The sequence below is a fragment of the Vipera berus genome (assembly GCF_964194415.1).
Source record: "Vipera berus genome assembly, chromosome: 2".
Taxonomy (NCBI): Eukaryota; Metazoa; Chordata; class Lepidosauria; order Squamata; family Viperidae; genus Vipera; species Vipera berus.
In genome coordinates this window covers 210952479-210966308 of record NC_138203.1, presented here as the reverse complement: position 1 = coordinate 210966308, position 13830 = coordinate 210952479, and the positions used below count along the sequence as shown (strand labels likewise).

Here is a 13830-nt window from a genome sequence, read left to right as displayed (position 1 = left end):
ACCTGTACAGTATACTATCTTATTTGTAACTGGGAAACGGGATAGTGCTCTGATTTATTTTCTCTATTTTATGCATTATTAACATATTAAATGAGTTCAGAGCAATTATAACCCAGATTTTCTCACTTTGTTTATAGATATGAATTGCATTCCACCAATGTTGATGGTGCTAGGTGTGTGTGTGTGTGTGTGTGTGTGTGTAAATCTGACCCTTAGTATGAATATTGAAAGGCCAGCATAGGTATCTGCCCTGATGGAAAAATTCTTGCTTTGATAATCCATTCTAGATTGTATTGCTGTAATGAATTTCATGGGCAAAGGAATGAGGATACATTTGGGAACACTTCTGAAATAGTCAGAATGTAACAGCTAAATTATTAACTGATATTCACTCTATGGATTTTATCTTGCTGTAGTAAAATCTAAACCACGGGTTGGCAACCTGCGGCTCCGGAGCCACGTGCGGCTCTTTAAGCCGTCTCCCAGTCGCCCGGTGCGCGCGCACCTCTGAACGGGCAGTGGTGCTGCCCGTTTGGAGAGGTGCACACGTACCTCTCCGAACGGGCGGAGGTGCGCGCACACCTCTGAACAGGCGGAGGTGCGCGCACACCTCTCCAAACGGGCAGAAGCGTTGTTTGAACAGGGTCCGTAAGGTTATCTGGGACACTATACATCCTCTTCACAACCTGTTTTCCTTGTTACCTTCTGGGAGGAGGCTTCATGGTATCTGTAGCAGAACATCCAAATTCAACCATTTCATTCCATACAGCATTAACTTTGTAAACTCTCAGGCTTCCTCCTTCCGTTATATATTCAAGATTGACAATATTTAATATTTTATTGTTATGTACATGTAAGGGTGTGGGTCTATACATATGTTGTATGTAGTGTTTTAGGTGTGTGTCATGTATGTTTAATTTTGAGAGCGGGCAACTAAATTTCATTTTTGATGTGTGCCGTTGTGCCCACAGTAAAAAATGACAATAAAGATTATTTTATCTTATCTTAACTGCATCCTATTTTAATTCATTTTATAAGTCATTCAGAATTTTTAATTGAGAAATTAAGATACAAAACAATAAATGGTATTTTCATATAGAGAGTACTTTGTTCTGTAATCTACAACTAACAATATGAAAATACAGAAAGTTGCTTGCCATTAAAACTGAGAACTTTATGATCTGATACATTTTGAAATCTAAAGTATACATGCTATGCAATTACCATTAAACAATCTATTTTCTGAGGTTAGCTAGTTTATGCATTTCTGTAGAAATCTTATTAATGAACCTGAGTACAGAGGCAAATTTCAAGGGTTGCAAGTTCTACAGAATTCTCTATGTACTCAGCAAAATAAACGAACAGGCGTGCCATCTGTAATGTTTTATTGCACTGAAATTTCATTGCATCACTCATTTCTTGTTCAGAAATACACATTCCCTCTATGAAAAATCAGAAGATAATGAACAGTCATGAAACTAAATTCTAATAACCAACAAATTTATTTTTCATATTTTAATGTGTATTAAATACATTTTCTCTTAGAGTTTTGTTTGTTCAACATTGGGAATTGTTTTATTTATATCCAATCTTTCTTCTCTGATGAAATTCAATTTTCCACAAGATTCCCAAGTAGTTTCCAATGCAGGTACTTATCAGATCAGGACAACGTTCTGCATATATTAGAAGTATTGTGTATACCGCCTTCCACTATCCAGTACAAAAAAAAATTATTTTCTGACCACCATTCCAATTCTAACAGTTCTCCATTAGCAAAAGTACCTTTCTTAAATACCAATGTATAATGTATGACTGTTTTCAGAAATAGGAAATTGAAAACTTACTTATAAAATGTACTTTATGTTTTTATCAAAATGGAAAAACAGATATACTGTTTTATGAAAGCTGTCATAGTGTATTGATTATGGTTCGTTTACGAAGTTCTTCAATATACTCCTTAGCTTGATCAAATCCAGTCTTTTCAGGTGCTGGAGGTGGAGGTGGTCCTTCAACTAATCTCACAAAGTAATGACATTTGACTTTGTCCATAATCCCAAAACAGCCTTTGCCATGGTAGCGGATTCTTTTTATATAGTGTCCTTTTCCAGAAAATGATTCAGCTAGAGAATATCAAAGGAAAAACCTGGTTACAACAGAGATCCAAAGAAACACTTAGTAGACAGTCAGTTCATTATCTGTTTAATGCATCTCAAAGAAAACAGAACATGGTTCAGTCTTCTAGGATAATCAAGCCAATTGAATAAAAAGAATGGATGAATACATTTTAAAACATGTGACAGCTTCTATCCTTCATTCTGAACTAGCAGGACTACTTTTTAAAAAGATTTTTCTCTTTTGTCTTCATCAGCTACCTCTGCCTACTGCTGTTGTGCCAAGAGTGTTGCTACTTCTGGAAACTTGTCTCACATCAGTGACTCATCTTGACACCGTTCAAAATTCTATATAAAGCATTAAACAAGTAAACACAAAAGTATAAAATAAAAATATTACAGGTAAGATGTGTAGCTAAGCACCTTCTAAAGTGATAAACAATCTGTCAGATGTTACTTATACATCAGTGTTTCTTAAACCCTTTTCTCTGTTCTTGTTCTTTGCTCAATAACCATGGGAAAAAGGTCGTAAAATTGGTAATGATTCACTTAACCATCTTGCTTAGCAATGGAAATTGTGGTCCCAACTGTAAGTTGAGGATTATCTATAAATTATAAATTATATTACATTCTGCTTTTTGTTTGAGAAAGTTTCATGCAATTATAAAGTATTTACCAATGTATAAATTGGATTTAAATTCTACATTATATTTTCTCACTGCTAGTTCCTGGGCTTCCAGAAGAACCTATTATGAAAAAGGGGGGGGAAAAATAATAAAGTCAGAGAGATCATGAACATTTTCAATTTAAGAGTTTTAAAGCTCTACAAAGAAATATTTGAATCTTAGCATATTGAAAATCCTACGCTCTTCAGAGCAGAAGCTTCTGTATCCTAACCTAATTAATGGGATTTTTATTCCATGAGCCTTACTGCCAGATCACTGAGCAGAGCATTGCCTTAGTTAACTTTTAGAAGTTCATACAGGTCCATGTCCCAGAGAAGCAGAAGCTGGTGATATTCTCCAACTTGAGGATATGCAGCTAGGATGGCAGGAGCTGGGGCAAGTAATAGGAGCTCACCCCATCGCATGGCACTCTGGTTTTGAACCTGGGCGGTGGGCTTTCCAGCTGACAAGTTCAGCATCTAAACTGCTGAGCCTGCCAACCTAGCAGTTCAAAAGCATGCAAATGCAAGTAGATAAATAGGTACCACTTCAGTGGGAAGATTAATGCATTCTATATTTTCATGCTGGCCACATGATGACATGAGCGTCTTTCAATCATCCAGTCCCAGCATCCTTAAGATGGGGAGTGTTTTAATTAAATTCCATTCCCCAACAATACTGAGCTGGACTCCATTCCACCTTTATATTAAGCATCACAATTTTTTTCCCCCAAGACTCATTTCTATCTTATCTCAATTTCCGTCTTCTGTCAAAACATAGTCAGACATATTTTTTCTAATCCATTACTGTTTAGTAAACTTTCTTTAACTTTCTTGCATTAGCATTTTTTATTCTTCTGCTTCTTAACTCCTGGGACCCATTCCTTGCTCTCACCTTCTATATATCCAGTTTAACCACAGCCAAATGGTCATATTTTCTAAAGAATAAAACCTTGTTTGGAAATCAAAAATCCACATAATATACAGATAAAATCTCTGCATATACTGAGTAATAAATTTCAGAAAAGCTCTCAAGATAAATGGGATTAACAAAAATTGGAAACACATTTTGAAGAAAACTGTAACATACCTCTTTGATTATTTTTGCTCCCTTTTTATCATTGAATTCCATCTGTGCCAATGCCTCATCAATGCCCATTCCCCGTATCTGAAATGGAAGAAAATAATATTTTGTGCAAAAAAGTCTCAAAATTATTATAATGGCAAACATATTTTGGCATAAAAGAGCAATACAAGTAGTCCTCACTTACCAACTGCAAGTGAGACTGGAAATTCTGTCGCTATGCAACACAGTCGTAAAGTGAAACAGAATATGACTATGTCCAACTTATGACATCAGTTCTGACTGTGGTTAAGCAAATCACTGCAGTTGTTAAGTGTGATGCCACCGTGAAGCCAGCTATGAAAGTCACAAATGACAATCATGTGACTGCAGGACACTGCAACCAAAATAAATGTGTGCAAATTGCCAAGCACCCAAATCATGATCAGGTGACCCTGGGGATACTGTGACCAGTGTAAGTCTCCTTTTTCAGCGGTTGTAACTTCAAATAGCCACTGAATAAGCAATGGTTACTTGTATCACATTGGTTCTTATTTATTGTTTTGAGGTCTGAGTAAAACACTGAAGTAGCGTAACTATAAGCTGATGAGACAGGAAAAGCTATCAGGATCATATAAACATGTATCTAAGAAATCTACCAAAACAGCTCTTACCAATTTGGCCAGGTACCACATCTTATCCTTGTTATATTTGATATCTCGTCGACTGTGGTATATTTCCTTTAAAAAAGAAATGTTTATTACATAAAAATAGCTGACATAAAATGGTTATAGCAACTTATCCTCAAATGAATGCATCCATATTTGAGCACAGAAGAGACAGAGTAAAGATCATTCAAGACTCAAACCCCAAATGTAACTTTTTGAATCAAATTGTTTTATAGTACATACCAGCAACCACAGCCCTAGAGCATCTTCTAACAGCTCAGACAATACACATTACAGTTTTAATTTTACTTAGTTTAATTTTAATTACAGTTTAAAAAATAAAAGTCAGTCAGCTGAATCTCATAGGACTTCTAGGCAAGGCTGCTGAAATCTCATGAGAAGTGACTAAGCAATCACCTAAGATCACAGGCCGATCAATTGTATACACTAGTCCATCTACCTGAATACTATCTAGTTAGAAGAAGCTGTCAGATATCTTAAGAAAATCCTGACATTGTGGCTGATATTATTTTATATAAACCATTAGCATGGTATATTGAAGCAGTTAAATTTTAACACAGTTTTATAGGAGATATGGGAATTAACTTGACCAGAGTCCACTCAACTATGCCATTGACATTCTTCTCTATTACCATTACGTCTTCCATCTGATCTTACATTTCCCTTCTGGGTATTCTCAGTTGATCATTGGAAGAGAAAGGCTCAGTTGCTAATGAAATAAAATGCATTACCTTAAAATTTGCACCTTCCCAATAATGAGCGCTATTGACCTATTGCAGTGATGAGTACTAGAATGGTTCTGAAAGAAGACATAGAAGTCTTCTATGGTTTTTCATAATCTATCTCACCCCAAAGATGCCAAAGAACTACAAGGAGTTATTTGTATACAAATTATTTGTATATATATATTTTAGGCCTATGAATTTAATCCAAATGAAATGCTATAAAATGCTCAACATTTATTTCATTACATTTATTATAACTGCTGTCTTCCAACAAACGTGCTCACTATAGACCATGTCCACCATAAATACAGGAGCCAAGGTCAGATTATTTAATGTGTGGTGGCGCATCAGCTCCCTCTGGTCCTGGATGAAGCGGATTATCTGGACCCCTACCAATCGGGTTTCAGGCCCGGGTACAGCACGGAGACGGCATTGGTCGCTCTGGTGAATGATCTCTGGAGGGCTCGGGACAGGGGATATTCCTCTGTCCTAGTCCTATTAGACCTCTCGGCGGCTTTCGATACCATCGACCATGGTATCTTGCTGCGGCGTCTTAGGGGATTGGGAGTGGGAGGCACAGTTCTTCAGTGGTTCTCCTCCTATCTCCTGGGACGCTCGCAGTCGGTGTTGGCAGGGGGGCAGAGATCGGCCCCTAGGTCTCTCGTTTGTGGAGTTCCTCAGGGGTCGGTTCTCTCGCCTCTCCTGTTCAACATCTATATGAAACCGCTGGGTGAGATCATTCGTGGTTTTGGAGTTGGGTATCATCAATATGCCGATGATACCCAACTTTTCTTTTCGACCCCAAACCACCCCAGTGATGCCCTCGCTGTGATGTCCCGTTGCCTGGAGGCGGTTCGGGTCTGGATGGGGAGGAACAGACTTCAACTCAACCCTGACAAGACTGAGTGGCTGTGCATTCCGGCATCCCGGGACATTCAAAACGTTCCATCTCTTTCTATGGGGGGTGAGCTCTTACCCCCCGTGGATAGGGCTCGCAACTTGGGAGTCCTCCTAGATTCACGGCTTACCCTGGAAGATCATATAGTGGCCGTGACTAGGGGGGCTTTCGCCCAGGTTCGCCTGGTGCGCCAGTTGCGGCCCTATCTGGACCGGGATGCCCTGTGCACGGTCACTCATGCGCTCGTGACCTCTCGCCTTGACTACTGTAATGCTCTCTACATGGGGCTTCCCTTGAAGACCACTCGGAGGCTCCAACTGGTACAGAATGCGGCCGCGAGAGTTGTCTTGGGAGTTTCCCGGTACTCCCATGTTACACCTTTGCTCCGCGAGCTGCATTGGCTACCAGTTGTCTTCCGGGTGAGGTTCAAGGTCTTGGTTATGATCTTTAAGTCCTTACATGGCATGGGTCCGGGTTACCTCGGGGACCACCTGCTGCCGGCGTCAACTCCCCTCCGCCCTGTGCGTTCCCACAGAGAGGGCCTCCTCAGGGTGCCTCCAGTCAGGGAATGCCGACTGGCGGCCCCCAGGGGGAGAGCCTTCTCTGTGGGTGCCCCGGCTTTGTGGAACCAACTGCCGGTGGAGCTCCGGATGGCATCAGACCTCCGAACTTTCCGTCGTGGCCTGAAGACCCATTTATTTGAATTAGCTGGTCTGGCCTGACGGGGGATTTGGGTTTTAAATTGTTGTTTTAGAATTGTATTACTGTTTTAACTGGGCATTGATTTAATCTTTTTTTTAACTTTTGTATTGTATTGTATTGTTATTTATATATGCCCTGTGAACCGCCCTGAGTCCCTAGGGAGAAGGGTGGTATACAAATCAAATAAAACTGAAACTGAAACTGAAACTGAAACTAATGCCATTGTCATACCAACTGCCATCTATGCTAGTGAGACTTTGACATCTAGAAGAATTATTGATAAGATCAACATGTCCTGTTTTGCACAGGACATGATGATGATTATAACTGCCAACTCCAACACAATCTCAAAAACTACTCCTCATAAAATTAGGACTTACTGCTGGTCTTCGAGGTTCATCTGGCCCTTGTGGAGGATAGGTAATGTTGTTCTTTTTTTCCCAATTTGTACTGTACCCGAAAGATCTGCATGTATTTGATAGAAGAGGAATGCTGGAAGATGCCAGTACCCTACAAGACAAGGTTTTGTCATTTTACAAAAGCTAAATCCTATCACTGGTTCTGGCTGCAATATACATAAAGGAGAATATTTGTAGCTCAGGGTTGAAATGAAGGGTCCTTGGTGCTCTCTGAGCTTGGTTGTTTTCTTGCAGACATTTCATTACCCACTGATGATGCTACCTGTTTTGGATAATGACATGTCTGCAAAAAAAAACAAGCAAGCTCAGAGAGCACCAAGAACACCTCACTGATTGCAACAATTATTAAGATATTGAATGTTAAATTCATCCCAAAGAAACTATATTTATTCTAATTCCGTAACCTAGTACACAATAGGATGTGGAATGTTCATTTTAGGCCAACATACTCAACTGCACTGCAAAACAATATATCCACAAATATAGCTATTTATTAATATCTTGCATTTATGTATAATCTAACCATATGGAAAAAACAAACATAATTCTTTGGTGCAAAGTGAAGTAGATACACGAGCCTAAACTCAAAGTACCGTTAAAGTACGGGATTTTCAGTGACAGCTGTCACTTTCACCCATTAAAAAGTAGCTTACTGTAGATCAAAAAAGGATCCATAACAACCAGCTACTTTTTTCAATCAACCAATAAGAACTCATAATTATGTTACATCATAAATTGTGGTTTAAAATTGCACTAGCTGAATTGGTATATAACAGTAATCAAAAAGCAAAACATGTGACTTAGTACAATGTGTGAATCTAGCCAATGAGATCGTTATTACTATTACTTTTATCAGTCATTCTTGGATTCTCTCATTTTATACTTATTATATTCCATTCTTCCTTCCATACAGTTTTCAGTTTGTTCTTTTTAACTGTTTAGTCTGGGGCTGGCCATCCAGTTTTTAATCCTTACATTCACTCATTCATTTATATTGCATATGCACTTTAGGAATATTTCATCACACATAAACTTTCTTTAGTGTAAGTAGTGCACATTTGATTTAATATATATGTAACAAAACCCCTTCATGGACTACTGCCTTGTCGTGGCAAAGGGGCTTGCGTAATTTAATGAAGCTATAAGCTATGCCGTGCAGGGCCACCCAAGACAGACAGGTCATAGCAGAGAGTTCTGACAAAACGTGATCCACTGGAGAAGGAAATGGCAAACCACTCCAGTATCTTTGCCATGAAAACCCCATAGACAGGACCAAAAGGAAAAAAGATATGACGCTGGAAGATGAGCCCCTCAGGTCAGAAGGCGTCCAATATGCTACTGGGGAAGAGCAAAGGGCTAGTACTAGTAGCGCCAGAAAGAATGAAGCAACTGGGCCAAAGCCGAAAGGACGCTCAGCTGTGGATGTATCTGGTGGTGAAAAGAAAGTCCGATGCTGTAAAGATTTTTTCTCCATAGGAACCTGGAATATAAGATCTATGAAACAAGGCAAGCTGGACGTGGTCAAAAAGGAGATGACAAGACTGAACATCGACATCTTAGCAATCAGCGAACTAAAATGGACAGGAATGGGTGAATTTAATTCAGATGCCCATCAGGTATACTACTGCGGGCAAGAATCCCTCAGAAGAAATGGAGTAGCCTTCATAGTCAATAAAAGAGTAGGAAAAGCAATACTGGGATACAATCCCGAAAATGACAGAATGATCTCAGTTCGAATCCAAGGCAAACCATTCAATATCACAGTAGTCCAAGTCTGCCCCAACCACCGGTGCTGAAGAGGATGAAATTGACCGGTTCTATGAAGCCCTACAGCACCTTATAGAACTAACACCAAAAAATGATGTCCTTATCATCATGGGGGATTGGAATGCTAAAGTAGGAAGCCAAAAGATAACCGGAATAACAGTCAGGTTTGGCCTTGGAGTGCAAAATGAAGCAGGGCACAGGCTGATAGAATTTTGTCAAGAGAATACGATGGTCATAGCAAACTCTCTTTTCCAACAACCCAAGAGACGGCTCTACACATGGACATCACCAGACGGTCAACACAGAAATCAGATTGACTATGTCCTCTGCAGCCAAAGATGGAGAAGCTCTACACAGTCAGTAAAAACAAGACCAGGAGCTGACTGTGGCTCAGACCATGAGCTTCTCATTGCAAAATTTAGGCTTAAACTGAAGAAAGTAGGGAAAAGCACTAGGCCACTCAGGTATGAACTAAATCATATCCCTGTTGAATATACAGTTGTTGTTGTTGTTGTGTTGTTGTTGTTAGCTGCGAAGTCGTGTCCGACCCATCGCGACCCTATGGACAACATTCCTCCAGGCCTTCCTGTCCTCTACCATCTTCTGGAGTCCATTTAAGCTCGCGCCTACTGCTTCAGTGACTCCATCCAGCCACCTCATTCTCTGTCGTCCCCTTCTTCTATTGCCCTCGATCTTTCCCAGCATTAGGCTCTTCTCCAGTGAGTCCTTCCTTCTCATTAGGTGGCCAAAGTACTTGAGTTTTAGCTTCAGAATCTGGCCTTCTAAAGAGCAGTCAGGATTGATCTCCTCTAGGACTGACCGGTTTGATCGCCTTGCAGTCCAAGGGACTCGCAGGAGTCTTCTCCAGCACCACAGTTCAAAGGCCTCAATTCTTTGGCGCTCAGCCTTTCTTATGGTCCAACTTTCACTGCCACTTTCACTGCCATACATTGCAATGAATATACAGTAGAGGTGGCAAATAGATTTAAGGAATTAGATCTGATAGACAGAGTGCCTGAAGAACTTTGGATGGAGGTTCACAACACTGTACAAGAAGTAGCAACTAAAACCATCCCAAAGAAAAAAGAAATGTAAGAAAGCAAAATGGCTGTCTGAGGAAGCTTTGCAAATAGCTGAGGAAAGGAGGGAAACGAAAGGCAAGGGAGAAAAAGAAAGAAATGCAGCTAACAACAACAACAAATATGTAACAAAAACAAAAATACGAAATATATTGTTTTAAATAAAGGAACTGTCTACTGTTATTTAATAATTTGAGTATGAAATTACACTAGGCACATATTTGATTCCAATTATTTAAGAAGTATAGAATATCAGAGCTACTGAAAAATTCCTCACATTCATAAGAAGCAGTCAGCTGGCTACTGTCTAAGAAAGGTAAATCCTCTTAGGTTCTAGAATTTCTGTATGTATCTTTAGATCTTCTCTACTGGCTCTATACTAACTCTTAAATTGCATGGAAAGAAAGTTTTCCTTCAGTAATCTATTCTGTGTAAAGCAAATACCTTACAGGGTGTTCCAGTGCCATCTAGTGATTTTAAATACATAATGTTTTCGTATTATCAGAGAATGTGAGAACACTCAAAAGCCAATCAATTTGAATTAACATCTATTCATTCAGCAACTCTTCAAAGTTACAAAAGTGCTGAAAAAATGAGCTTGTGACCAGTGCTTGTACAACTGTTGTGGCACCCCTGCAGTCACATAAATATTTGGGCCAGCCTGCATTTACAATTGCCACCCTGCAGCCATGACCCTAGCTGACCTACACATTGTGCCTTCACCTGCTTTCTCCCTGCTGGGCTCACCATCCTGGCCACAAGCAGGAAAGCATCCCATGTTTTTATTAAAATACATTAAAAATAATTGCTACTTTATTTGTATTATTTCTGATGTTTAAAACAAATTAAAACATAGTTTTAGTTCCCTATTTTACCTATTACACTTAATATTAAGTCCAGTGTTGCATGGAATTTGTGAAGAGAAACATCTGGCTATAACAGGGGTCTCCAAACTTAGCCCTTTCATGATTTGTGGACTTCAACTCCCAGAATTCCTCAGCCAGCGTGCCTGACTGAGGAATTCTGGGAACTGAAGTCCACAAGTCATAGAAGGCCTAAGTTTGAAGACCCCTGGGCTATAACTACCACAGGACTATTCAAATCTGGGAGATTTTGTATTATCAGTGTCTCATAGCAATATTAGCAAAGATCCATTTGTCAATTATTATTTTAACTACAGGAGGAAGTCACCAAACAAACATTGTCCCCACTATTATATCACAAATTTTTCAGGCCAGATTACCTAGTAGCTCCTGATCTGCCTAAGACAGAAAGAAAATGCAATAGAAGAGAACATGGACCATGATGCTATAAATGGCCCAGTCCTCTTCATTTGATAAATCATATTGTCTAAAACCTAGTGACTGCCAAAACCAATTGAATTTGGAAGATATGTTGTTGCCTTCACTTAAAACTAATGAACCATCTGACTCCATAAATATTGTTTCCTATTGCTCCATTTCTAAAGATTTAGGATTCAGGCTTTGGAATAAACATTTTGAAAATGGTTGTAATAGTGCAATCAGAAACTTTTTTAGGGATAGCAGATAAACAGATGGAGAAAAAATATAGGGCTTTGTTTTTACATATGAAAATGGTGGTGAGGTTGTTATAGGCCCAAAGATGGAAAGAATATATATCTACAATGGAAGAATGTACTTTGAAATTAAATGGAACTAGCTGAAATGGCAAAATTGACTGCTTTGCTTAGAGACAATAATTTGATTACATTTCATATGACCTGGAGGCCATTGATAAATTTCTTACAGGAAATTTATTTTGGAATTTGAAGTTTGGATTGGATTTAACTAGAAAAATATTGTAGCTTTTTAAATATAAGCATATTTGCATTTTATAACTTATCTTTTATATGAAATTAAGAAAACATTTTAGGAATGCGGGTTTTTAGTAAGTTGATTATTAGTATTTTAAGATATTTAACAGATTGGTGTTATTTCTTTAACTCTAGAGCAGGGGTGTCAAACTGCCAGCCCGTGGGGCAGACGCGTGATCTGGAAGCCATGCCCACCCCATTGCCGGCAATGTCAAAACTGTCCTGAAACGTTGTGTGACGTCATGTGACGTCGCGAGTTTGACATGTCTGCTAGAGAGAGGTATGTCTGTACTAAAAGAAAGTCAGAGGTCACCTTTGTATTTGTTAAGATACATTTTTTGGCATCTATATGTTTTGCCATTTTCTGTTATGTTAGTTTGTATTTTAATGCAGGGTTCCCCAACGTCCGGTCCATAGACTGGTACCGGACTGCGGCATGCTGCAACCGAGCCACACAAACAAGCAAAGCCCCATCTGTGGGATGCAGGCAGCACACAAAACCACACACTTTCTGATCCATGGAAAAACCTTTCTCCATGGAACCAGTCTCTGGTGCCCAAAAGGTTGGGGACCTCTGTTTTAATGTATGATGTTGAAACTTAATAAAGATATTACCGTATATTAAAAAACTTATTGTTTTATATCCTGACACTGGTTCCAAACAGGGATTTTTATTGGAAGTTAAGTGGATAATGGGAGCAAAGAATCATGGTTTTTCCACTGCCATTCCTTCAGGAAAGTAGAATTCAGGGGGGGAAAAGAATTCTAATCAACTATATACTGTAGTGGGTTCTTGCAATTTGAAAATTGCGGTACACTGTCATTTTTACAAAATACTATTTATGAAGTTTTTAAAAATGTATTATAAATTATAATAAATTTAATCCATGCTAATTTGATACCAAGGACAAAAAGGAGATTGAACATAATCTATTTTAATTCATTTGTTAGTATGATTTCAATATGCAATTTGAAAATGCATGGAGCTGTGAATCACTCTTAATCATTCTTTGTTACTAGGAATTTTGCAACATTTTAAAGGATATCAAATGCATTATAATAGCCACTGGAAATACTGGTTCAATATGTTGGAATATGATGTCCCACACAGCTTGAGGGCACGATGTGGAGGACATTTGTATTATGCATTTGCATTTCATTTGTAATTTGTAATCCATTTTGACAACTTTACAGATACAAACAGAGAAAGCAAAGGCTTGGCAGAAATCACGAAAACGCAAGCAATATTAAATGGGTTAATTTCATTAAAATTGAAATAAATGATCATTACAGCTACCATTCTCAAAACAGCATTATTGGGGAAAACACTGAAAAATACTGGGGCAGGGGGAGAAACAAATAAGGCAGAAAGGCAAGAACAGATCCTCCTGGCAACATCTTATTCCCAAGAGATTCATCAAGCTTTGGGTCTGTGGTAAGTAACAGATTAAATCCCGAAATTAATACAGCACTGCACAAAATACCAACGGAAGCCAAGGCTGTACCCTAAATAACTATTTTCACAGATTTTTGTCCCTTGATGGATTTAACTTCCGCGAACTTCAGGTGCCAAAGAAGCTCACCTCCCAGCCCGAGGGCAACCGCCAAGGCTCCACGCGCGGGCAATCCCTGCGAGAGAGAGAGAGAGAGAGAGAAGATGTGGGTCGTGGGATCCCCGAGCAACCCACCCACCCACCCCTCCAACTTCGCAGGACGATGGCCTCGCAAAGCTCACCGCGGAGCATCCCAGGCAGCGCCATCTCCGCAGCCCTCAGCCAAAGCCCGACCGGTCAGCAAAAGCCGGAGCAGCGGCGGATTGACCTAAAGCAGCTGCCGTACGGTACTTCTCCCTTTGCGACAGCACGTGAGGGAGGTTAGA

The 13830-nt window shown here is 39.4% G+C and overlaps 1 protein-coding gene across 1 annotated transcript; it reads right to left on the bottom strand.

The window, feature by feature from the left end:
* Positions 1-1368: 1368 nt before the first annotated feature.
* Positions 1369-13801, bottom strand: MRPL22 (mitochondrial ribosomal protein L22). The gene is made up of 7 exons (XM_081317079.1): positions 13687-13801; positions 13535-13580; positions 7233-7362; positions 4513-4578; positions 3866-3943; positions 2788-2857; positions 1369-2120 (listed from the first exon to the last, which is right to left on the bottom strand). The coding sequence occupies exons 1-7, from the start codon at positions 13709-13711 to the stop codon at positions 1909-1911; spliced, it is 627 nt and encodes a 208-aa protein (XP_081173205.1). The 5' UTR covers positions 13712-13801; the 3' UTR covers positions 1369-1908.
* Positions 13802-13830: the final 29 nt, after the last annotated feature.